Source organism: Marmota flaviventris, chromosome 9 (assembly GCF_047511675.1).
Source record: "Marmota flaviventris isolate mMarFla1 chromosome 9, mMarFla1.hap1, whole genome shotgun sequence".
NCBI classification, from domain to species: domain Eukaryota; kingdom Metazoa; phylum Chordata; class Mammalia; order Rodentia; family Sciuridae; genus Marmota; species Marmota flaviventris.
Genome location: NC_092506.1, coordinates 96,586,992 through 96,611,903, shown reverse-complemented (window position 1 = coordinate 96,611,903; position 24,912 = coordinate 96,586,992). Strand labels below are relative to the sequence as shown.

General features: G+C 43.3%; 2 protein-coding genes and 1 pseudogene across 8 annotated transcripts in view; 1 reads left to right on the top strand and 2 right to left on the bottom strand.

The window, feature by feature from the left end:
* Positions 1-10,339, top strand: part of Ppp2r1b (protein phosphatase 2 scaffold subunit Abeta) — a 33,806-nt gene extending 23,467 nt beyond the window's left edge. For 2 of the 4 annotated variants that reach the window (XM_071616693.1, XM_071616691.1), the window contains 2 exons: positions 416-537; positions 9,135-10,339. In XM_071616693.1, coding sequence (XP_071472794.1) covers positions 416-537; positions 9,135-9,200 — 188 coding nt within the window. In that variant the 3' untranslated portion in view covers positions 9,201-10,339. The remainder of the gene's footprint in view (positions 1-415; positions 538-9,134) is intronic. The other 2 variants (XM_071616692.1, XM_071616694.1) reach the window with 2 other exon arrangements.
* Positions 7,053-24,912, bottom strand: part of Sik2 (salt inducible kinase 2) — a 121,791-nt gene continuing 103,931 nt past the window's right edge. For 2 of the 4 annotated variants that reach the window (XM_027930719.2, XM_071616689.1), the window contains 6 exons: positions 19,622-19,850; positions 16,612-16,896; positions 16,311-16,474; positions 15,257-15,367; positions 14,577-14,668; positions 7,053-13,854 (listed from right to left, as the gene is read on the bottom strand). In XM_027930719.2, the coding sequence (XP_027786520.1) occupies positions 13,221-13,854; positions 14,577-14,668; positions 15,257-15,367; positions 16,311-16,474; positions 16,612-16,896; positions 19,622-19,850 (1,515 nt within the window). In that variant the 3' untranslated portion in view covers positions 7,053-13,220. The remainder of the gene's footprint in view (positions 13,855-14,576; positions 14,669-15,256; positions 15,368-16,310; positions 16,475-16,611; positions 16,897-19,621; positions 19,851-24,912) is intronic. The other 2 variants (XM_027930720.2, XM_071616690.1) reach the window with 2 other exon arrangements.
* On the bottom strand, positions 16,904-19,614 carry LOC114088960 (Golgi apparatus membrane protein TVP23 homolog B pseudogene; annotated as a pseudogene).

The following is a 24,912-nucleotide window of genomic DNA, read 5'->3' as shown; positions in this document are numbered from 1 at the left end:
GGAAATTACATAATGTTCAGTTGAGATGGAAATCTGGAGGATGAAGTTTAATTACTCACTGGGTAGAAAAGCCAAGTCATTTCTTTCTCCAGAGTTGTCTTAAACTGATATTATCAGTTCTGAAAGGAGTCAGGTCTTTTCTCTTTGTTCAGAGTTCTGTAGGCTGTATAGCCAAGGTGTGAGGAACCCCCAGCTGGTGCCCTAAACCCAATGGTGAGGATTTCTGAGGGGGAGACACTTTAAGGTTCTGGGGTGAGCTGGCTTTTTCTGCACAGGGGCCCATATCCTCATAGATTGTTGGGCTTCCTATTGCAGTACTGGAGCAGCTGAGAGCATCCTGGCTGGGAAGTGCAGGTGGGTTTGGGAGGGATGTGCCCTGGTCAGGGACAGTCACAGTGCTGCTGTCTATCTCTAGTGGTGGCACAAAGGCTGAGGAAGCTAGATTTTCCTGTGAAGGACAGTGAAGAGCCCAGCACCCCTGGGGCTGACAAGAACCATTTCCTGAGACCCAGAGTGCTTGGAGAGGACACTGGGAAGGTAAGTGCCCCAGAAACCTGGGGCCAGAGTCCTGCCCACTTAGGGCTTAGGGCAGCTGGTGTGTGTGGCCTGGTTGGATCAAGGTGGGCAGAGGCAATACCTCATACTCTGCCCTGGGGAGATAGCTGTTTTTAAAGGCCAAAAGAGTATATACATTTTTAAGCCTGCTGCTCTCTTACTTCTGGAAATGTGTTTGGAGGTGGGGGCCTCACTTTCCAGAACTCTGTCACTCCTGCAGCTTGAGACCTATTGTCTCCCCCTATTCAGAAATGGCAAGACCCGTGCAGAGGACAAAGGTGAACTGGTGAAGAGCTGCTTGTAGAAACAGGATGTTTCCAGCCTGTTTGCTCAGAGACTAGAAAATTATTTTTCACAATTCCTCATGGGTAGTCATTTTCTTTTAAGATAAAAATCATCTCTGTCAAGTTTTTTTTTTTTGTATACCAATCTCAATATTTTACAAGCTCCATTTGATGCCACTGCTTGGAGAAGGGTACAGATTTCCAGCTGAAGGTGATGTTGGCCATGGCCCCAGGGCTGTTCAGAGGAAGGGCAATTTGACTCACAAATATATTCAAAAAAGGAGCACAGTGGGGCTTAGCTGCTCTGTGCTGATGTCAAGCTGCATTTAGTTTGCTGGGAAGAATTTGGCATTTTCACACCCTAATTGGTTTGCTTGGTGAAAATTCTACCAAGTTTGTTTTTTAGCCAGATGCAGTGGTACCTGTTTGTAATCCCAGCTACTTAGGAGGCTGAGGCAAGAGGATTGCAAGTTTGAGGCCAGCCTGGGCAATTTAGTTAGACCCTGTCTTAAAAAATGATAAGGGTAAGGGATGCAGTTCAGTGGTAGAGGCCCTGGGTTTAAACCCCTGTATAGGAGGTGGGGGGATGCCTTTTAAATCTCCATGGCTTTTCATTTTATGTGAACCAAGGTCTTGGAAACTATTCTTCCTGTTCTCCAAGTCCTGAACAGCAGCCAGTGTACTTGCCTTCCTGTGGGGTTGCATACTCTTTTCCCCAGGCCTGAGCTGTCAGGCTACCTATAGTTCAGGCAGCCCTGGGCCTTCTGCAGTGGTTGCCTGGTAAAAGGAAGTGCTGAATTACTGTTACTCACAGCCTTCTCAATTCCTGGGCCCTGACAGACATCTGAGGTGGCCAGCCCTTTGCATCTTTATGTTCACTTCATATAACTTAAGGGAGAGACTTTGGCTGAATTAGTGAGAATAACCATTATATTTTCTTAGGCCTAAACCAAAAACTTCTTAGGAAGAAAAGGAGATGTTTTTGTACAAATTCAGGGGTACCTGGCCATGCCATTAAACACAGAGTATGTACCTGAAGAGTGCTGATCATTGAGATGCCTCCTGCCGTGGCTGACTTGCTCAGCTCTGAAGGCGGCTCAGAAGCTGAGGACAGCATTAGCTGCATTCCCCTCCTGGGTAACTGTAGCATCTTGTCAAGCACTTGACCAAATCTTATTCAATTCTCACAACAGCCTAGGACTAGGTATTGCCATTTGTTTCAGATGGTCATGAACTTTCCCCTAGAGGCTAGCTGTGCTAGGCCTCTGGGCTGCAGTTCATTAAACCCAGACAAATTTGTCCCTTGACTTGGGGAGCCTTCCCTATATTTGTTTCATTTAAAGAAAATGAGGGTAAGATGGAAAGGGAATTGGCTGTTGCCAGGCAGAGGCCTGTATGTCAGGGGCCAGCGGCCAAGTGAGTGATCCAGGAAGTCATCCAATTGCAAACCAGAAATTGTTCTTAACTCCTCACTGTCTCTGGTGCACAGCAAACACACTGCATCTGCCCCAGATACAGTGGGGTAAGAATGAAAATCCAGTTGTTACAGCCCTGGGAACTGTCCTCAGTTTTTGGCCTCATGGTCCTGAGGGAACTATTTGACATCCCAGGGTTGTGCATGCTGCTTGGTCCAAAAGGGATCTCATGGGTTGAGATCTGGGTCCTCTTGAAGGGTGCCTCCACAGTGCCTTGGAGATGGACTATTGAAGTCTACAGAGCCTTCTGTACACTTGATGTTATGTATCCCTCATGCAGGACCTGCCAGGGAGCAGTGTGGGCCACCTCCCACACCCTGCCTCCCTAAGGTCAGCTCAGCTACTCTCTCCTGGATGGTTTGCAAGTTATTTTCTGATGACAGTGCTGCTGGCGGGCCTTTCAGGCAAGGGTTAACAGGGGATTTGTTTATTGAATCTGAAGTAGCTGTCACATGATTTTAATCAAAACACCATTACCCTGACAACAGTGATGTCAGTCTTGTTATTGCAGGAAGGAGCAGCTGTGAGGGACATTCAGTCTCCGTGCTGAGCCTAGGTTTGGATACTCAAATCAAGTGAAGCATCCATAAATAATGGGTGCAGACACTGGTTTACGGGATCCACCCTCCTCTTCCTTTTCTTCTTTGGACAGTGTGTCCTGTTCATTGACCAGAACCCAGTCCCTGTACCTTGGGTCTCAGCTAAGGCTGCACCTTCTGTATCCCTTGCTTCTACCCTTGGTTCTGCTTTTCTGTTTTTCCAATTTTCCCAGACTCAGAGAGTCACTTGGGTCCCTGGGGTCTGTCTCTGGCCTGTAACTTCCGGCATCTGTCTTTTTTTTTTCTCAGATCTAAACCTAATGAACAAAGCTGTTTCAGCTAGCCTGAAGTGGGGGCCATTCTGCCTCTCAGGAAGGCTCATACCTTAGATTGAGGGCTGGGGTGTGTAATTGCTCCCTGAGGGCGTCAAATTCTAAGGAGCCCAGATGTAGATGCCTGAGGTAGGAGCTCAAGGGCCCAACCTTTGGCCAGAGGATTAATTATCTTGAACCCAAAGACTATAGGAGTCCAGTCATAGGACTGATAACAAAGACCAAAGCCCAGGGATGTCTGATACCATCACCCCCAGAAGCCCTCCAGCTAGGGTGTTTGGATCCCAAAAGCCACCTAGAGGTCAGAAGTAGGTCAGAGGGCCAGCAGAAGCTGTTACCTTAGGCTCTGGCCTCCTTTCTGGGTCTTTACTACTGTGGGGGCTTAAGGACTGTCTGTGCACAGGAAGAGTCCCCTGGGTCTTCGAATCCCTCTCCATTCGGAGGGATGAAAAAGGCCTTCTAGATGGGATATAGGTTCTCAAGGATGGCTTATGCTGTTATGTTCTGCAGCTCAGAACTCATTTTAAGAAATCAAGAAATCATAGAGTAAGTGCTCAGAAAAGGGCACTTTTCTTAAATCTGATGAGAGATTTCACAGGCACTAAGCAGCCATTATCTAGTCTGGAATTGGGACAGTCAAGAGTTAAAGCAAGACAGGTAAAGTGAATGCTGTAACTAGTTCTCAAGGGGAGTTGGTGGAGTTGTATGGATGCTCTCATGTTAGAGGGCTGTGCCATGCCAGGCCGAGTTTGAATCTCACAATAAACTTGGAGAACAGTCTATGTTCGTTGAACGTTACCATTGGAAATGAGTATTTACAATGATTTTCCCAGATTAGTGGCAGGACTGGGAGCAGTGCCAGGGGCTGAGGAGTGGGTCAGAGGTTCTTGTCCCTGGCAGAGAAGGGGTAGACTCCACCCTACCTGGAGTGCCTTTCTGGCAGGGTGGCTGCTCTGAAGGTTGGAAGGCTTGGTCCCTTTCCCAGTCTTGCTCATTGCTCTGCCTTTCATCCCTGGGACCCCCTGACTGCCTGCCTGACGCTTGGTCTTCACTTTGCTGGCACAGGGAACTTGTTAAGACATTTGAGTTTCTCTATATTCCACTGGGTCCCAGGCCAAAAACAGGCGAGACTGAACTGAAAGTCCTTTGCATTGTTTATTTCAAGGAAAGACCTTGGTGGCTTTTTCTCAATTCAGTTGTGTCCTATCCCATCACCAATTGTCCAGGCAGCCCTTTAGGGCATTTTAGGCCCCATTATTCCATCTTGAGGAATAATGTAGAGGGAGAGCAAGTCAGAAAAACTCTTGTCTATCTGATGGGGAGAGTGACTCAACTCTCCTGGGGAGAGGCTGAATCCCTAATGTCTCATTTTCTTTGGGCCAAATTTTCTGAACTTTCTGTCCAGCCAGCTCTGAGGCCTGGCTCCAAGGGAAGCCTGCTTCCCATGTGCAGTGTCTCCAGGCACCTCCCCTCCAGGCACCTTTCTTGTTGTACCCAGACTTGGAGCCTCTCTCGGTCAATTTCAGGCCAGTTTGAGTCAGTCATTCTTAGGAAAGCCCTGCAGACAGACACAGAGGAAGGGGTCAGTGCAGCCTATGGGCATTTGCGACCAAGTGCAGAGGAATTCAGCCACAGTGTGGGATGGGACATCTGTAGCAGAAAGAAAGACCTGTGGCTAGAGACACAGCAAGTTCCTCACTCTGCCTGACTTCAAGTTCAGCTTCTCAGATTTGAGATCCAAGTAGTACATCTGGGAAGAGGCAGGTGTGCCAGTGTTGGCTCCTTGTCTGAGGTGTGAGGTGAGCATCCAACCCCTCAGGTCAGTTACCTATTCATGGCCATTGCCCAAGATAATCCATGCATAATGTTCCACTTCTTGACAGCTGCTCGACCTTTGATGTCAAGATTTGAGGGCTGAGCCATGCTCTCTCTTCAGCTCCCAGGGTGGAGCAGCTACTGTCTGAGCAAGTCCATTTCTTTTATAGCCACATAACACTCAAGATTTAGTGTACAGGGCTGGGGTTGTAGCTCAGTGGTAGAGCACTTGCCTAGCATGTGTGAGGCACTGGGTTCAAGTCTCAGGACCACATATAAATAAATGAAGTAGAGGTCCACTGACAACCAAAACATATTAAAATTTTTTTTGTGTGTGTGCAAAGTCCAGAACTACTTCCCACAGTGTCCTTGGAGGCAGAGCAGGTGGCTCCTCCTTACCTGGATCTACCCAGGGAAGGATTAGAACCTCTTAACATGGAGGGTCCTTGTAAGAACTCAGGAAAGCCTGGATGCTAAGTCAGGGGTTCTTAACATTGGTTCATGGGTGGGATTCAGGAACCAGCTCCTCCCTGGAAATTGTGTAAATCTCTAGTATATGTCTATGAAGGTGTCTTTCTGGGAAGAGAGTCCAAAGATTTCTCAGCATGTTAATAGGATCTATGATGCTTCAATTCAAGAATTAGGCAGAAAGGAGCAATTAGCCAAGAATAGAACCTTGGGTCTGTTCACTCCTAGCTGTGTGGTGACAGAGGACTTTGGAGGTGTGGGCACTGCCAGCCTCTTCTGTACATAAGCTCATCCAGGCAGAGGCCCCAGAGCTGGAGCTGAGCTGGTCCACTCTTCTTCTCTGCTGCATGAAGCCTTCACCTCACAAAGGCCACCGAAGTGAAGGATGGTTGGAAAAGTGTGGGGTGTGGGGACCTGACTGGCTGCTGAGCGTCTCTGGCCAGTGTCTGCTGGCAAGTCTGTTATTGCCTATACCCTAGGGCACTGGGGTTGCTTTTGGCAACACATTAAAAATGATGGAGAAATTTGGTGAAAAGGGGAAAGTTTGCAAAACACAGTTACTAAAACTTAGTGCTTTCCTTAAAAAAAAAAAAAAGAAACAAAAAGAAACAGTGAAACTGATTTCTCCAGTAACCAAGGGGTAAGAGCCATTTTGAAGACAGGAAATGAGTGCCTGAGAGCAGTGCTAGGCCTTGCAACCCAAGGAGGGGACTTGGCTCCTTCAGCCCTGTGCTGTGCAGCCTCTGCCTGCTGCAACCCTCTGTGTCCAATACTGCAGCCAGCCAGTGACAATTCTTGTTTGGGAACTCCCTTGGTTCTATATAACATGGGCTTTTGGGACAGCTTGAGTGAAACCAAATCTCCAGTTGAACTTGCTGCCAGAAAGCAGGGTTTAATCCTGCCCTTTCACTCAGGGTCTGGCACCACACAAAGTCCAGAACTCATGAGAAGAGCTTGACAAATGGATTCTCTAGCACCCTGAGGGCACAGTTGGGTCTCAAAGGATAGTGGACTGAGGAGTCCATGGTGTGTGTGAATTGGCAGTGTGGGCCTTTGGCAGACTTCAGAGCAGAAGTGACATTGTGACTCAATAGCAGTGTCTTGCTGACTTTCCTGGCAGCTTGGAGCACCTCCCCCCTCTGTCCCACCACTGGCTTTGCAGCCTTGTCTGTTCTGGAGGAGCTGGACAGCCCGGGACAACATCCCCATGTGCCTGACTCCCTCCTCCTACTGCAGCAGAAGGCACTGGCCCAGACTACCTGGGTTGATGGGCTTTGTCCTGAGACTCTAAATCAAGGAGCATTAATTAGGCCCAGCGGGGCCCTGTCTGTGTGCAGGCTGCGGTTAGCAGCGCTTCCGTCAGCGATCCACAGTGGCGAACGTGTACTCAGGCGATTCAGAGCAAGGTATTATTTACCCTGCTGACGTCAATGAGAACATATTATCCACTGTCCTTTTCTGAAGCCTGAAATGAGCACCAGAACTTAGAGAACACAACCACCTTCCACACACTTTTAAAATTCCATCCAAGGCCCCATGAGGTAGAGACCAATCTCATTAGTCTCACATTCATATCAGCCAGGCTCTTAGAAAACAAGTTGTTTTTATTTTAATTCAAGAGGGTTGGAAACATAAAAACAGTACATTTTCCTTGCAGAAAATTACCCCATTTAAATTACCGTTTGGTACAAAGATCATTTATTAAACTGCATTTTAGGCAATTTTCTAACATTGACATGTTACACTTTGATTTTTTTTTCACATTGGAGCTATTATGATTTGCACTCAAAATACCAAAGCTATTGAACTCACCAAATTTTCTTAGTAATTAAAAAACAGCACACGGAAAAAATAACTACAATTAACTTTATCAAAAGTAATTCTTTCACAGACCACACATCCATCAAGACCACCCTTCTCCCTTCAGAAATAAGCAAATAATCTTGCCCTTTCTAGAAAGTGCAAATACTTCTATTACTTTTATTTCTTAAATTGCAGTCCCTAAAGAGAAGCCAACCTCTGTTTTCTCTCTGCTTCTTTCCCCTTCAGAGATTTTGGTGAAGGCAGATTTCTTTCACCCTCAGTAGAGGGAAGGTACCACTTGAATTCTCTTGTCTGAGCAAATCTTGAAAGAGAGGCATCACCCAGCCAGCGGCAAGTCCCAGCTATCTGTATTTGCTAATGTAACATTTTTCCATCTGGGGTCATATTTTTCCAGGATGTTGTTTTGTAATTCTATTTTTAAAGCTCCCTGTTACCCACCCTCTTTGGCTCTGAAAAGTCAAAGTATTCATTCAAAGCATGTTACTGTTTTTTAATCCTAAAAGTGTCTAATAAGCACAAATTGACTAGATTTCACGGTAAAGAACCTTACGCCCTTCTTCAGGTAACAGTGAGTTTGTGATTCTTCTCTTGAGTAGCCCCCTTCCCTGGGCTTGAATGAGTGACCTGCAGCAGTGGTGGGCTGATGCCCTGCAACTTGGCCCCTTGGCAATCAAGGGTGTGTCCTTCCATCATATACTTCCACAGGGAATCACTGTGTGTGTGTAACTTGGAAAAGGTAGGGTCTTTGATGTGACCCTAAAATTCTGTAGTTTAATGGGCACTGAGGGGATGGTCAGTTTGTGGGTTTTGTCTACCTCAGCCTGGACCAATGCAGGGCACCTGGACAGCTGCTGAAGGGCACCTCTCTCCCAAAGCCAGGCAGCTGCCCAGTGGAGAGTGCAGCTGTGGGGACAATGTTACGTTCACCCGGTGCTTGGCCACAATGGGTTTATATAGCTGTTTGCTTATAAAAATAATCAGGTACTACTGAGGGGAAAGAGAAGCCTTCGAGAAGCAAGTGCATGTACTGGCTCCTCCACTTTTAACTAGAGTTCTGTGACCTCAGATAAGTCACGTACACACTCAGAGAGCTTTGGTTTCCTCAGCTGGGACAGTACCTCCCCAACCAATTTCATAGAATTGTTGTGAGGATTATAAGAGATGACTTGAAAATGCTTGGTAAGTTAAAAATAGAAGTGAGTGCTCCTTTTGGACAGGCAAACTGAATATTTGGGGAGGGATCATCAAAACTATCACTGATTGTCCCTGGGCAGCAGTGCTGCTCCCTGTCTCAATATATGCAACAGTATATGTCCCATCTGCCAAATGTGTTGAAATCCACCCAGATAATATGTGAACATAAGATGGTGGTGCAACTAGGATGGCTGGGAGTCTGTTAGAAGTCAGCCAGGTTTACTTAATTGGAAAAAACCCAGTAGAACAAATATGTGAGAGGGTATTGAAGACCAGAGACTCTAGGGCCAAAGGGGCCCTGGAAGGCCACTGCCTTGTCCACCCAGCCACCTTTGAGGGCAGACAAAAAAAGCTCTGGAGTCTCAAAGTCATTTGCCTGTGTCACAGGCCGGGGAGGACAGACTATAGAAGCTTAAGGGATGTGTATATATATATATATATATATATATATATATATATATATATAAATAATATACTTTTTAAAATGTTTTGTCCAGTTTAAAAACAGAGGCAGATAGGTGATACTGCTTTTGTCTTCCACAAATTCACTCTGAAGATAATAAGTTCTGTAAAAAAATTTTCCAGAAGCAACAAAATGATCAAATATCCCTGCCTGTACATGACTCCAACTTACTACCTGTTCTCCAGTTTTTACCTTTGATGTCTAGGCACAAAGAGACCGAGCGGCTTGGGTGGCTTCCGAGGAGGCAGTAGAGGCAGCCCAGTGTGGGGTACAAATGCAGCAAAGGTCAGTCCCGGCACAGGGATTCCGCAGCTGCTCACTGGGACCAATGTTGTCAAGTGACACTATGTATTGTCTCTAAAGGGGGAGGAATGTGAAAATGTTACCTAAAAATTAATTTTCTTTAAACCAATATAGGGAGCTTATATAGGTTTTTAAGTGTAATCCAGAACAGAAAAAGCTGATCCCAATACACTTCAGAAACTGGGGCTTGCCCAGAGGTTGGAGAACCCCGCAAAGGAGGCAGCACCTACTGTGTCCTGGGTGCTGAGCAGTCCACTCCTAATCAAAGGCTGTTCTCATGCTCTCATACCTGGCATGTGTGTGGGCATGGGAACAGCTTGACCAACTGGCCAACTGCCACTGGAAGCTGCTATTTTTCACCTTGCCGTAGCTTCTGGCTTATCATCTAATCACTCTCCAGCTGCGAACATGTTCTCCTTCCCAATTCTAACAACTAGGCAGAGGTCTTCATGAGTTCCCTGCCTTAGGTAGAACAACACCCAGTGCAAGGGGGGAGGAGGAAGAGGTCAGGGCAGGGTGGAGGGCATTACTCCATAGGGGCTCCCCGTAACAGTGCAGAGCCCCCATCACTCGAGTCAGAACAAAGCACAAAAGGCAAGGGCTGACTTCAGTCCTGCCTCCCCAACACCAGGACATGATTTAAACACTTGGGAATTCTTGATTTCTGAGGAAGGATTTTTTTCTTTCCTAGGGGACAAAAGTCTGACAGGAAGGGGTTTTGCTCCTGTCACTTCAACAGTAATTCAGTTTCATCTCTAGTCCTCCTGGTGTTTCTCTGTTGTCCCCTTTCCTGATCCCAAGGTAGTAGGAGGGCAGTATAGGCCAGAGTAGAGGTGGTGGTGGTGGAGCTGGGGCTGGTCAGTGGAGCTCCTGAGGAATTTTAAGTGTTTTCCCCCTCCTCTTTCTCTTATATTAACATGCTCTATTTGCCTTACAGGGACCAGCATGTCAGTTGCATGTAAATACTAGAGACACATTCGCCCAACTGGAAACTGCTGAACTAGTGCATTTTCCTCAAAGCAGAGACTAATACCCCTGGATTAAAGAGATCATAAACAAAAAATAAAAAAGTACCACACGTATTGCACTTTTTGCTGAATGAAATTTTTACCTCATGTTCATCTTACCAAAGTCTCTTCAGAGAAGTCTGGTTTACAAGCTAATAAAGCTAATAATGATTATTACACAGTAGTGTACACACTGCTGATGTGAGACAGACCGGCAAGCAAGTCAGTACTTCAGGAGTGGTCCTAAGCCTTCTTAGTGTTACTGTAGTATTTGTGAAGGGAAAACTCGCAGAAGCTTCCACAGGTCACTAGTTAAGGAACAGAGCCATTCAGGCGACAGATAGCAAACACCTAACAGGTCAACAGAAACAGTCTCTGCTTACCACTACATTTCAGGAAATACATGGGCTGTGGAATTTATTGATTTCTGCTGGGAATCAGTGACAGAGGCAAACAGACGCTTACAACAGAGGTTCCAGCAGGAGGGTTGTGCTCTTCACAGGTGACTTGTCCATATCATCGCCCTGTAAGTGCCTAACAGGCCTGGCCACTGCTGGTGCTTCCCCACTTATCTTTTGGTCCTGTAACCTTCCAACAGCCTCTCCGGCGCAGTCCCTCATGTTGTCATGTAACTGTCCTGACATAGCTCCTAGGTCTCTTGGGCTAAGCGGCTCACAGCCCTGTTTGGGGACAGGAGTCTATGCCAAGCTGTAATTGTGCCATTCCTGCAGTCCTGAAATGAGTGGCCCCCAGTTTCATTAAGATGCTGGGAGGCATTTTAATTTCGATGACATCAAAACACTTCTGTAGTATTTTGAGGAAAACATCCTCCTTCAGTCTAAACAAATCAATCCCTGTTTAATAACTGGCTTTTTAAAAATTATTGTTGTCTAATATTTTTTTATTTTTGTGGTGCTGGGGATTGAACCCAGGACCTTGTGCATGCTGGGTAAACACTCTATACCACTGAGCTATTCCAGCCCCAGTAATTGACTTATTTTGCAAAGACTTAAAATAGATCTTCATGAAATGATGAAAAGAAATAATATTTTCTATCTCAAGAAATCCATATTAAGCACAAGCAGGAATAAACAACCCATAAAAGGAGCATAATTCACTCTTCCTGGATTTTCATTGTGTTATTAAATCACAAAAATGACAAGTCTCCCCCCTCCCACTTTCCTGTTGATACCCAGAGTCCCAATCCAAGCAGAGTTCCTTTGTGAAGCAGCCTGGCATCAATGGGGAGCCCCTATGCCTACCAGTCCCTGGCCACTTTCAAGGACTGCTAAATTCACCAGCACTGGCAGGGGCTGGGCTGGGTCCAGAACAATCTCCTCCACTTGCATGCTTCCTTTCCCTGCCTGGACACTTACTACAAAGAGGAAAGGCAACTTAAAGGTGTTTCTAGATGCAGCGTCAGTGTGGCGTCTCTCTTTGTGCTTTAAGGAAGACGCTTTGTGCTTAACGCTTTCATCTGCTGATAGGACAAGCCACTCTAAAGGACAGAAATTATGGTTTTTGTAAATAATACTGAATTTGTAACACCTGGAGGTCACTGTCTAAATTGACAGATTACTCATTACTTCTAGGTATACAGTTAACTAATGTAGCATCTATTTTTCACTTATTGTGATGAATGATTGTAAGGGTTCAATTTTTCTAGTAATATAACATGTTTGGCAGATGATCTGCTTAAATGGTTAACACATTTGTGTTGTTTTGAGTATTGCTGTAATACTTTTGAACATTGCATTACAAGTCAAAACTTTAAGGAAATTAAGAATGCAGATTCCCACATGGTGGAAAATAAACTGAAGTGACTTTGGATTTAGCATTGACATTAATGGAAAACTTGATTTCTATAGAAAAGAAAGAATTAAAGCATGGTGGGGAAAAGGCACAGCACTACCACTTCACATGGGACATAAAAGTTCATTTTTTTGTGTCCTTAAAATTTCTAAGCCCTATATGAAACTGTCGAAATATACAAAGCTCAATAAACTACTAGCAACATAGAGTGTAAAGTCAAAGGAGTTACTACACTGTAGAAGACCTGAGAGGTCCTCTGGAGACCAAATGCCCCAGCCTGAAGTCTCCTCAAGAGACCGTGCAGAAAGAGCCTGTCTCCTGGCCCAGGGCTGGTGCTCCTGATACTTTCTCCAGTTTCTTGCCCCCAGCCTCCACTGTGGTGGGTCTCCTGTTGGTTCTATGGGTGACATCTTTGGAGCCCTGAGTATATTCTGACACATGGTAACCTAGTGGCACCTTCTGAAGAGGTGTGTCGCCTTCTCCCAGGTGGAGACGACTGCAGGTGTCAGGGGTCAGTACCAGCTGTTACTTAGTGGGCCCTGAAACAGCTCATGCTCCACTGCTTTTCAAGTCTTGGGAACAACCTGCATCAGCAGCTGAGAACTTAGGATTCAATGACAAAGTACAACTTTACTCCTGTGCATCAAATTCCATTATGTATTCTTGATTTGCCTTGAAGCAATGCTGTTGCTTGACTTCAGTGAAAAATATATTGTATTTTTGTTTTGCCCTATACACACGTGCACGCACACGCATTCCTACGCAACAGCACACATTGTTCCTGCTTTCACCAAGGTTTCCCTCAATAATGAACTGGTATAATTTTGCATAAAACCCAGGTCTGAATGTTGTTGTCTTATAAAAAACATTTGTTGGTGCCTCCCTCAAGTGCTGGCTTCACTTCACCTAAGGACATGAGCTTTAGCCTGCAACTATGTTCCAGCATTTGCCCACAGAAAACTTTGTGGTGGGACAGAGCCAGGAGGAAGCACATCCATCCCAGCCAAGTCCTCTGATTCCAGTTGGGCGACTTGATTTTTCCCCATTAGGAAGAGGACAAGAAAATAAGCTTTAAATTTAAAAGGCTGGAATAAAAATAAAAATACACAGTCTGCCTTTACTAGATCCACCTCACTTCCTGTGCTGAGATTAATTCACCAGGACATACCCATTGTGTTGTGGATCCACCGCATCTAGCATTTCACAATCAAAGAGTCCAGGTAACTCAGAGAGGGCTAGCGGGTCATAGCTGGAGGGCGCCTCTTGCAGTCCTGAGCTCCTGGGACAGTCCGGACCTGTGAGGCCACTCTGCTGGTCTCCATCCACGGGATACTGACAGGAAGTGGGATAGTCTGGCGCAGAGGAAGTGGCACTTGATAGCTCACAAGTCTGATAGGAGAACTGCAAGGGGGCTGGAGCAGCTCCAGGCTGTTGTGGTGGTGGAGGAGGTGGCGGAGGCGGTGGCTGCTGCTGTTGCAGCTGTGTGGGCAATGGAGGAGGAGCCCGGGGGCCAGGCGTGGAGGGCAGAGGCTGCAGCTGCATCTCCTGGTACTGGCTGAGGAAAGGGCTGTATTGTATTTGCTCAGAAGAAGGCTCCAGGACAGGGCTCAGGGGCTGGGTCAGGCTGAAGGGTGGGGGCTGTTGGGTTGGCGGTGGAGTCTCCTGGTGGGGAAGGGGCAGCTGCTGACTTGGCTGAGGGTAGGAGCTCTCTGCTATCTGCATCTGATTAAAATACGCCTGGAGCTGAGACTGCTTCTGGAGAAAGAGTCGCTTCTGTTGGAGCCTAAATTGGTAATACCAAAGGAGAGCGTTTTTAGATCTTCTCAGGTGATGGTGATCTTAATGAAAATCCAATACCAAGAATTAGCTTCAGGTCCCCATTTCTTTCTTTCCCATGTAAGGAAAACAAACTGCAAGTAGGAGCCCACTGTGTTGTGCTTCTAAAACCTAATTTCACTTTTTGCCCCCTAATTTTCACTGTCCCCTTGGAGTTAAGTGAGCACAAATGCTTATCCTGCAAGACACTGTTTCTCTCTCTATGAAGTGAGAGACTGCTTTTTCATCTGGATTGTATGAAAGAGAGATCACATCTTGGCCTCTATGGGTTGCCTATAGTTTAGGGTAAGCCTTGGTCAAGCTGTTTCTACTAGTGAGGCCTCTGGGTGGCATGAGCAATGGCAAGAGAGGAGGCTTTCCTGCAGTCTAACTCACTCAAACTGCTTCAGGCCACTGGTCCTAAAATCTGAGGGTTATTCATATTCCAAAATGGAAGTATTAGAAGAAAAGGAAAACAAAGCACATTTTGGGGCTGGTATTGCCAGACAGGCCCATACTTCACAGATGCTGAAATAGCCTCATTAGCAATTGTGCTTGAAAAGGCCATGGGACATGCAGCAAAACCTATGTTTCTAGCAGAGGCAAACATGAATGGGAAGGGAAAATACACAGCATTCTTAGGGCTTCCACAAAACTCAGCGACTTCACTGGCCAAATACCCCATCTTACCTGTGTTCTTGCAGCTGCTGCTCAAGGCTCCGTGGTGGTTCTTTACAATAAAGCTGACAGGTATTCTGCGCCTTTGACAGAAGGCTAGGCTTCTGGAAGCACAAAAACAATACAAGCATGATCATGTGCTGTCACCCAGGAGGCAGTCATCTCACCATGCTTCTGTTTCAAGGGTGAATCCAAGGGCAACCTCCAGATTCTACACAGGACGAAGGGACTGACATGCGCTCACTGAGACCCTGGAAGGGCACTGGTGAGCAGGCTGGGGTGACTCAGTTCTGATCTAATTTTTTTCCACTTCTGAAAGTCCTCTAGGATAATGAGGTTCATGGTGATTCAAAACAACGAGAAAAGTAGCCATAAATCTTGATAGTAAAGGACCAGCACTTACTGAATGAATGTTTCATTCTTAATGCATTATTTCTTAGAATCTTCATATCCTAGTGCAGACAGACATATTAACATTTTGCAGACTTCCAGATTTTCATTTTCTTTATCAGTATAGAAGTATAGAATTAGAAACGAAGAAGTCAGGTCTCCCTTTCCTACCACTCCTTGTCATATCCTTTGAAAGGCCTGAAGACCAGTCCTTTCCTACTACTGACACAGCATAAGGCTGTGCAGAAAGGCAGATTTTGAATGGACAAAGTGAGCTGGGTGAACAAGGAGAAGGATCCCACCTGGAGTCTATGCTGTAGGTACTGGGTTTCTAGACTCTGCCGCTGGGAAAGTTGAGGATGCACACTGGTAGGCAGAGTGGAGACACTTTCCTGCTGCTGGGAAACTTCCTCCTGAGGAGCAGGGGAGTGAAAACAATTTTCAACTTTCCATGTGGGAAAAAGTTTTAATTTTTAGTTTAAGTACCTTTTCAAATGACCAAGAGGAATCTCAACTCTCTGATATAACACTCCAATCTTTTCCCTAATTAGTAGGTTGAAGTTAATTACTTTGCAGAGAACTCATACATGTATTAACTGTTGTCAACAACTACCTAATCAGGATCACAGCAAAAGCTCCTGGTGTCATCAGGAGGCCATCATCACCTACAAAGATTCTTAGTGTACTAAAAAGAGGCTCAAAATAAAGCATACAGTATAAAAAAACAGTATTTATTGTATTTTTAGTATGAATGGTCCACTTGTTATATTTAATAAACTGATTTTCTGTTTTTTTTTTAATTTTGGTACTGGGGATTGAACTCGGGGGCACTCAACTACTGAGCCACATTATCAGCCCTTTTATGTGTTTTATTTAAAGACAGGGAATCTCTGAGTTGCTTAGGGCCTCACTAAGTTGCTGAGGCTGACTTTGAACTTTCGATCCACCTGCCTCAGCCTCCTGAGCTGCTGGGATTACAGGCGTGCACCACTGTGCCTGGCCTTAATAAAGTGATTTCACATCAAAAATAGTGGCAAAAAGCTTCATATTTGGGTAATGTTTATTACTCTTCATTTTTGTGTATGCATGGGGGTGAGGGAGTTCAAGGGCTGTAAGAGTCACCCACATACAATCTGTCCTGTGAACCAAACCTAGCTAGAGCATGTCTAGGCCTCCATCTGGGGCTGACACCTGGCAGTGGTGTGGCTTGGTCTAAGCTATCAGCAACAGAAGCAAGGAAAGCTTTCGGGCTATACTCTTTCCAAAAGAATGTCCTTGTCTAGAACTGGAAGTCCTTTAACTAAAACCCATGCATCTTCACTCAGAGTCATGGTGGGAAGGGCCTAGATTACCCACCTGAGGGCAACTGCTGTCGAGGTCTTGGAGCTGAGGGGCAGCTGATGTCAAATTAGGGTCTGCCTCTGGTCCCATCTGTTCATAAAGCAACTGCACTTTGTTCAACTCCAGAATTCCTTTGGTTCTAGCCAGATTCTGAAGATGTTGTCTAAATGCTACAATTCCTGAAAGAAAGCACAAAGACCAAACAGTTTAAGTAAAATACAAGGTCTTTCAGTGATCACAGGTTCAACTAACACAGCAACAAATGTCCCTCAACTGCTACAATGTAAGAGTTTGAAAAGCTAGAAGAAGCATTCACCTTGGGTGAGGGAGGTATCAGATGCCCTGCGGCCCTCTCTGAAGCTCACTGGTGATCTGTTGTGGGCCTCTCGTTTCTGGGAACTCAGAGCCTGCATGGCTGGGTTGGTAGGCCTCAGGCTTATGAAAGGAGATGTCATGCGGGGTGACGGTTGATTGGCTAACATGATGTCCTTAAGGGAAGGGTTGTCCTCCAGAAAATTCAGGTCTCTCTGAGCAGACCCCATATCATACTCAGAGTCCACACTATCAAGGGAGGGGTTGTCACTCATGGAGAAAATTTTACCTTTAAGAGAAAAAACAAAACAGAACAGATAGAACAGCAATAGCATTTTGAACTTAGAATAAAAGGATAATAAGCTTTAGTCTTTTTTTTTTTTTTTTTGCTTTGTAAACAATAGTTTTATACAAATATAAAGTTGTGCACCTTCCAAGCTATCACTCCAACACACATTTATTCAACTAAAACAAAACATCTTTAAAAATATTTTAACAATGTACAAATACATTCACAACATAATCTGCCGATTAAAAGACTCCAACAAAGTTTCTAGTACCTACAACAAAATTTACAACTGCCTACAATAATTTGTAGATTGGTTTAGTTTACAGTTAAATATATTGCCTTGTTTAAGAAATATTATTAATACAAATGTATGGTTTACAATATCCCTATTATAGCAAGAAAAATAGATTCATATAATGTCTTTAGGCATTTATTATGCCAAGTATTTAAATTATTATTCTTACTATGACATAAGAACAATATTAATTTAGTACTAAAGGATTTTATTAGTCCAGAGACCACTGAAGAGTTTCCAGGAAGTTCCAAAATAAAATCTGACTATCCTTTCCACGAAATAAATAGAACAGCAGCAATCCCTTGGGTATCCCTTAAACATAAACTATAAAGATTCCTTTTATTATTTAGGCCTTAAGTAAAAAAATAAATTTTAGAAACTAGTTAACACTACCAGCCTGAATTTGGTTTTCACTTGTGCATGTCTAAGGTAAGCAATTTCAACATGAAGTATATATTTAAAATTAACAATTTTTTTCTAATTTTAACTCATACACAAGCCAAGTGTTTACTCTTAATCATGGAATCAACTTATTTCTGAAAATAACCTACAGAAATAGTATGTAAACACACATACCTTTGACTAAGAACATTCTATTTTCTATGGCTCAAAATGCAAATATCTCTGTAACATATGTAAACTAACACATTAATTTGGGATATATGGATACTTTACTATATGCATACATATGTACACCATAAAATAAATTCTGACAATGTTCTTAATGATATCATACTTCCCAGCCTCAACTACTAGAAAAAATAAAAATAAAAACTTTGTTTAAAAAAAGAAAACAGTTTTCATAGTAACTTTGTAAGTGAAAACAAAACAAAACAAAACAACAAAAAAAAACCAATGCTCCTCTTTGCAACTGGACTGAGCTCTAAACAGTTTATAATCAAGAATCTCTTCAGCCATTCCTCAATATCACAGAAAACATAATTTTCTCTCTATTCAAGAAGTCTGTTCATTTCTGGTGTTTTATTTTAAAAACTGCTTTCCGAGATACGAGGTAGCCATGCTGGTTAAATTCTTCTGGCTGCCCACTTTGCACCTGATGTAACCATACAGGTTGGCACCCTGTAGTACCACACCCATGATAACCACTGCCAACCATTTTACTCTGAAGGAGAAGAGAGCACTAAAGGCACATATCACCCACAGTATTGGACAGGCAATTAGTCCTAACCAAAAGATTCTTGATTCAGCTTCTGAAACAGTTTTATTCTTCTGAGGAGAGGCCTTCCTGGACTCAAACACCCAATGACTCTTTCCATCCTCATCAATATGATTCCACCACCGAAGGCCTACCATCAGTCTACCTGTGACATTCTTCACTGCCCAAAAGTCACATGACAACAACAAGATAATTATCACCATACAGGCAATAAAGCTGCTGCTGAGCAATTCACAGAGAAGATAGACTATAATGGCACCGACTCGGAAGAACAAATGGAAAAATGATGCCACTGGATGTCGCATTTTGGATTTTCTTGGTCTATTAGTTGTCTCTTCTTCTGCATCAAACAATGAAACATCTTCAGTGTCATCATTGCTGTCCTGAGACAACATGGCCATAAGCTTTAGTCTTGACATCAGCAATGTTCTCACTATCCAATCAAAACATCTTTTCAAGTGGCAGAAGCCTGCAGTCCCAGTTTCTTGGGAGACTGAGGCAGAAGGATTGCTTGAGCCCAGGAATTTCAGAACAGCCTGATCAACACAGTGAGACCCTGTCTCAAACGAAAAAATGAAAACCCAAAACAAGCAACACCTTTTCAGGGGTGGGGAGATACAGCTTGGTAGTAGAGTGATTGTTTAGCATGTGTAAGGCTCTGGGGTTCAATCTCTAACACTGCAAAAAACAAACAAACAAACAAAAACCCAACCAACCAACCCAACACCCCCTCAAAACAAAACAAGAAAAACAAAACAAAACAAGAAAACCCCATATTTTCAGAACCCTTTCATAGGTCAATTTAACCATCTTCAAATTTAGTGGGGGAAAACACTCCAGAAGCTGCACCTTATGAAAGGAGATGTCATGCAGGGTGAGGGTTGATTGGCTAACATGATGTCCTTAAGGGAAGGGTTGTCCTAAGAAAGTTTAGGTCTCTCTGAGCAGATCCCGTATCATACTCAGAATCTACACTGTCAAGGGAGGGGTTGTCACTTCCAAAGAGTGGTTGCTCCCAAAGAGCCTGTCTCCGATGAAGCACCCCTACGAGTAAGGGGAATCAACTCACAAACATTCCATTTTAATCTTTGTCAGCTGCTGAGCAGGCCTAATCCTACAACCTGCTGCAACTGCTCCACAAAGGAGTAAGCACAGATTATATTCCAGGGACTGGTTGGTTTCATTACTTTGTGGTGACTTGAGTATGAGCTGGTGCCATGAAGACTTGACCTGATGCTTCTCTGATAACATACCTGCCCCAGGCATCACGACCAGTTGGTTGGTCACTTCTGACAGAGTGTGCCGTCTCTGCCCACTGCGCGTGGACTGAAAAGCTTCAAAGGCATGACTGGGGTCCTCCTCAGTCTCTCCTTCTGTCTCCAACCCTTCGTCAATGGAGGTCTCCATCATGTTGCTGGGCAGTGACTGGCATCCTTTCCTCATCAGGATAGGAGGCACAGGGTCAAGCAGACAGCCATTTACCTAAATGTCAAAGGTGTGACAGGAAACTGTTAGCTGCTGCTCTGCCGAGACATCAGAAAAATCCACAAAGCAAAAAAATGCCACGACTTATGGCAAACTAGAAATTAAGTAAAATATTAAAAGTATTCACATTTTTTTTCTAATGACAACATACAGAAGTTAAGGCAAGTCAACTGCAGTGCTTGGAGACAAGAGACCCTTATGACCCAAAGTGGCACTGCCACCCAGGTTCCTCTGAGTCATCATTATTACAATAAACAATATTGTTAGTGGTTTCCAGATGAACAGGGGGTATATTAGCTTGAGGCCTACCAGTTATTTATTTTTTTTTAATAAGAGAAATGAAGAGGGGGAAGATGAGATTTTGTTTTTTAAGTACATGGCTTATAAACTGAAGTGCAGTATCAACATTCTTCTAATTTTCAACCACGAGACATACTGGAAGGCTCTAGATATACTTCTATGTTCATAATTTAAGTACCTGCCCATTTGATTCAGTTTGTAGTTGGTTCTATGTGCCTCAAGAATGGAAAGTAAGAATTCTTTGTTAAAGACAGAGTGATACCACAAAAAGGATTGAAAAAAAAATTAAATGGCAAACAGCCAAAGCCTTCCATTATAGAATAACAAATGACTCACAGGCCCAAAATTCCTGCAGAGGTTAATAAGCCCCAGTGCATGAAATTCTCTCTTCTCTGGCAGTGACACACTATCTATGGCTCCTACCCACAGGGATGGGCTCAACACAGCTCCTGAGTGAGCACACTGCCTTCCTGGCAGTTGCCAAGCAAACCACCATTAGGCAGGCAGAAAGGCACACAAAGGGGAGTTGTGGTTTTGAGCTCTTCTGGCTGGTAAAAGCCCCAAAGAGGAGGCAATTATTTACCTCATTACCTTAACTATTCCCCTGTGGAAATCAATCCATTTTCTCCTATGAATAGCTGTTCAGGAACAGCCAGCACAGATGCTCAGTTCTAAGTACGACTTTCACCTGGAACATACTGACTAGAACTGTTGTTTCCTCTGGAAGCAGGAGCAGCTCATGTATGTGAGAGGTGATGTGGACATCCCTGTGCCAGACACAGGAAATTCCCTCTCATGGCAACTGTGTGAAGATATTTCATGGCCTTCTATTTGGAGAGGGGGAGTTAGGTGACTCAGATCTTTGTTTGCTTGGGGGAGGTGATGCTTATTCCATAAAAATTGTTCTGGGGCTAGAGCCATTGCCTGGGTAAGGTGACTAAGGCATTACAGTGTTGTAAAGTGATAAGTGGTCACTTCCCCATGGCACCAGGGAAAAAAAATCTGCAATCTGGCTAGCAGCTCTCATTCTTTCCTTGGACCTTCCTCAGGTTTGTTTTCCTTTTCGATGACATTTAACAGTTTTCTTGCAGGAAAGAATGGTTGAGAACTTACATTCACACTTCCAGGCTCCTTAACTATCTACTAATACAATTTTCTAAGACTAATCGAGGATGATTTAGAAATGAATAAAGCAATGGAGAAAAGGATGTTATTAAGTAATTATATACTGAGCGTTTTCATACAGCCTCTGTCAGGTGGCTCCTGCAGGATAAGTCATCTATATTCTTTATTTTTCCTTAATGGAAGAAAGTCACCTTTTCTTGAATCACTCAAAAAGCCCTGCAGTCTCCCTGAATTTACAATTTTACTTAAATTGTTACCCTATAAATTTATCCCATCCAAACTAGATGAATTATGTTTTTGATTAAGAAATGTTTACTGAAACAAATTTCATCCTCATACCACTAGAAAACAAGGATCTGATTTTTTTCACAGACCTGACTTTTCATCCTGGGGCAGCTGGAAAATAATAAACTAACTTTTTTTTTTTTTAAGGGATTGAACCCAGAAGTATTTTATCACCAAGCTACACCCCCGGTCCTTTTATTTTTTATTTTGAGGCAGGGTCTCAGTTGCTTAGGGACTTGCTAAGTTGTTGAGGATGGCCTCAAACTTGTGATCTTCCTTGCCTCAGTCTCCTGAGCTGCTGGGATTACAGGTGTACACCACCATACCTGGCAATATACTGATGTCCTGTGGGGTGGCTCAGTTCAGTTAACAGGTGTGAGTACTTCCAGTTCCAGGGTTTTATGACTGAATTACTGGGTTGATCTGCCTAGGTGACCTAAGCTGCTGGAAATAAGACCTTTTGCTTTAGGAACAGGAAACAATCTAGGCTGATGTGAATTAGAGAAACTTAAAATACAATGTGGGTGAAATGTAGTTTTCTAATATATTTTGTTTTTCCTTTAAGCTTAAGTCACTTCACTTCCAAGAGACCTTTTATGTAATACGTGATAAACATGTGGGGATCAAGTCCTCAGAGACCCCAAAACTAATTGAGAAAGCCCAAGAGTCTACATCAAGTACAAGATTCTAGCATAAGAGACTGGAAGACTGCTATGGACTGAATGTTCTATCCTTCCAAAATTCTTATGTTGACCCTAACCCCAACGTGGCTGTATTTGGAGACAGTGTTTCTAAGGGAGTAGGGCCCTGACCCCCAAAGGATTAGTGTCTTTATAAGAAGGGACAGCTGGCAGGCTTACTCCTAACTCCCCCTGGGGCACATGAGAGGTCTTAAGACAATGAGGTGACCATCTGCAAACTAGGAGAAGGAAGCTTATAAGAGACTGAATTAGCTGGAACTTAGATCTTAGACTTCTCAGGCTCCAGAACTGTGAGGAAACTCCTGTTGTTTAAGCCACTGTGGTATTTCATTATGGCAGGTGAGCAGACTGATTTAGTACACCAAAGCAGTTTGGTGAGTTTGGAGGCTGGGAATGTGTCTTAAATAATTTTATCCTAAGTGCCTGGTAAGTCTGCTACTTATTGAGGAAGTGCTATAGGCTCAAATCTCAGCTCCACCACTCAATGGTTAGAATTGCTTAACTTCTAACTCAATTTTTGCACTTATTTAACACTTTTAAAACAAGTGTTTTTGCTATTTTGAGGCAAATTAACTAACAAGGTGAAAAAGCAAAAAAACAAAACAAAACAAAAACAAAAACAAAAAACAAAACAAAAAAAAAAAAACTGAGTAACATCATTTCTAAAAATCTATCCTAAAGGAATAACCATTGGAATTAGATATGAACATTTACCTTAAGCATAAATAAGGATGAAAAAAAGCAAAGGAGAGCCATTAAATAAAGTGATGCCTAATACAATGTATTAGGCAGTTGTTAAAACTCATGCTTTAAAAGAACATTTCATGATGTGGGATAAATGTTCATGCTATACTGTAATGTAAAGAAAGATACAAAATTATATATAATAGAATATAACTTTGTTTTAAAAGTCCTTCTACCTACTGACCCATACTACCCCTACCCACCTACAGAAAGCACATCAAAATATGCTTATTTTTTCCAATTAATTTATTTATTTAGTTAGGTACTGGGGATTGAACCCAGGATGCTTTACCATTGAGCCACATCCCCAATCCTTTTATTTTTTTTTGTTTTGAGATATAGTCTCACTAAGTTGCCCAGGGTCTTGCCAAATTGCTGAGGCTGGCCTTGAAGTTGTGATCCTTCTGCCTCAGCCTCCTGGGTTGCTGGAATTACTGGTGTGAGCCACCACATCAGGCAATATGCTTATTTTTGGATGGTGATATTATGGATAAATTGATTTTTCCTTTATCCCCTTCTGAATTTTAGGCATTATTCTGACTGGTTTTATTTTTGATTTTAAATTAATATTTGTTATTAAAATTTAATTTCAGAAGTAAAATTGGAATTTCTTCTCCAAAGCCTTAGAGTTAGCATCTACTGAGAGTTTGATAAATATTTCCTTTTTAGAGCTTCTCTTTTTTTTATATACTTATTTTTTAGTTTTAAGTGGATACAAATCTTTATTTTTATGTGGTGCTGAGGATCGAACCCAGTGCCTCACACGTGCTGGGTGAGTACTTTACCACTTGAGCCACAACCCCAGTCCCTCAGAGCTTCTCTTATGTATACTACTTATATAATAAAAAATCATAATTATTACTTTTTTTTTTTTTGGTACTGGGGAATGAACCCAGGGTGTTTACCACAGAGCTATGTCTCCAATCCTTTTTTTTAAATTTTGAGGCAAGGTCTAAGCTGCTAAGGTTGGCCTTAAACTTGTGATCTTCCTGCCTCAGCCTCCCCAAGTCAATGGGAATACAGGCATGTGCCTTGATGCTCAGCTTCAAAAAATTATCAAATGTAAACGGACATGAAATACCTCTATCATAGTTGCATTTTCATGGTTTACTCTTATAATTCTTCTGTCATCCAGCTACAAAGATGCTAACTAAGAAATTCCTTTTACTATAGTCTAATAAAAAGCTAAAAATGACTGGCCTATTTGTGAATGTGTAGAAAAAATATCCATTATTTACAAAGAAACACTCAAGTGAGGATATATGTGCTCTGTAGGGTTTATGCACCTGCCATTCCACATGGTCCCTGTGTCACCTGTGGGTCTCAGTTACTGTTTTTTTTTTTTTTTTTACCCAGAATGGATAACTCAGAAAGGTGCTGGTTTTTGCAGGAACCCCAAACCAAAGTGTCCATTCAGACTCCTTAAGGGATTTCACTGACAGTTTTAAGCACTGAAGATATCCAGGAGGGAAGGAGAGGTGTGCTCTCTTGGAAAAGCACAACACTTATCCCTGATTGACAGCAGAAATGAAATGAGCAATATGTGTAGCTGTGAAGCATCTTTCAGAAAACAAAATGGGCATTACAGTAAGTATAAATGAAGGAAAATGAATAAAAGGAATTGTATTTCTATCTGGGAGTTTTGTGTATGTGCATTTATTTATGGGCCCTAAAGAAAAAGGCAGTAGGGAGGGAAGAAGAACAAACATTTTACTGCAAACCAGGAGAAGGAACAATCTGCAGTAAGACCAGCGGATGTTTATGGCCTGGCTGAGTGTCACAGTGGCAATGCCAGTGTGGGTGGCCAGTTCCAGCGTGGCACTGCTCTTCCTGCAAATGCAAATACACCATCTAGCTACTGTCTATATCTTTCACAAAATCATTCATTTCCTGTCTGTTTCCTA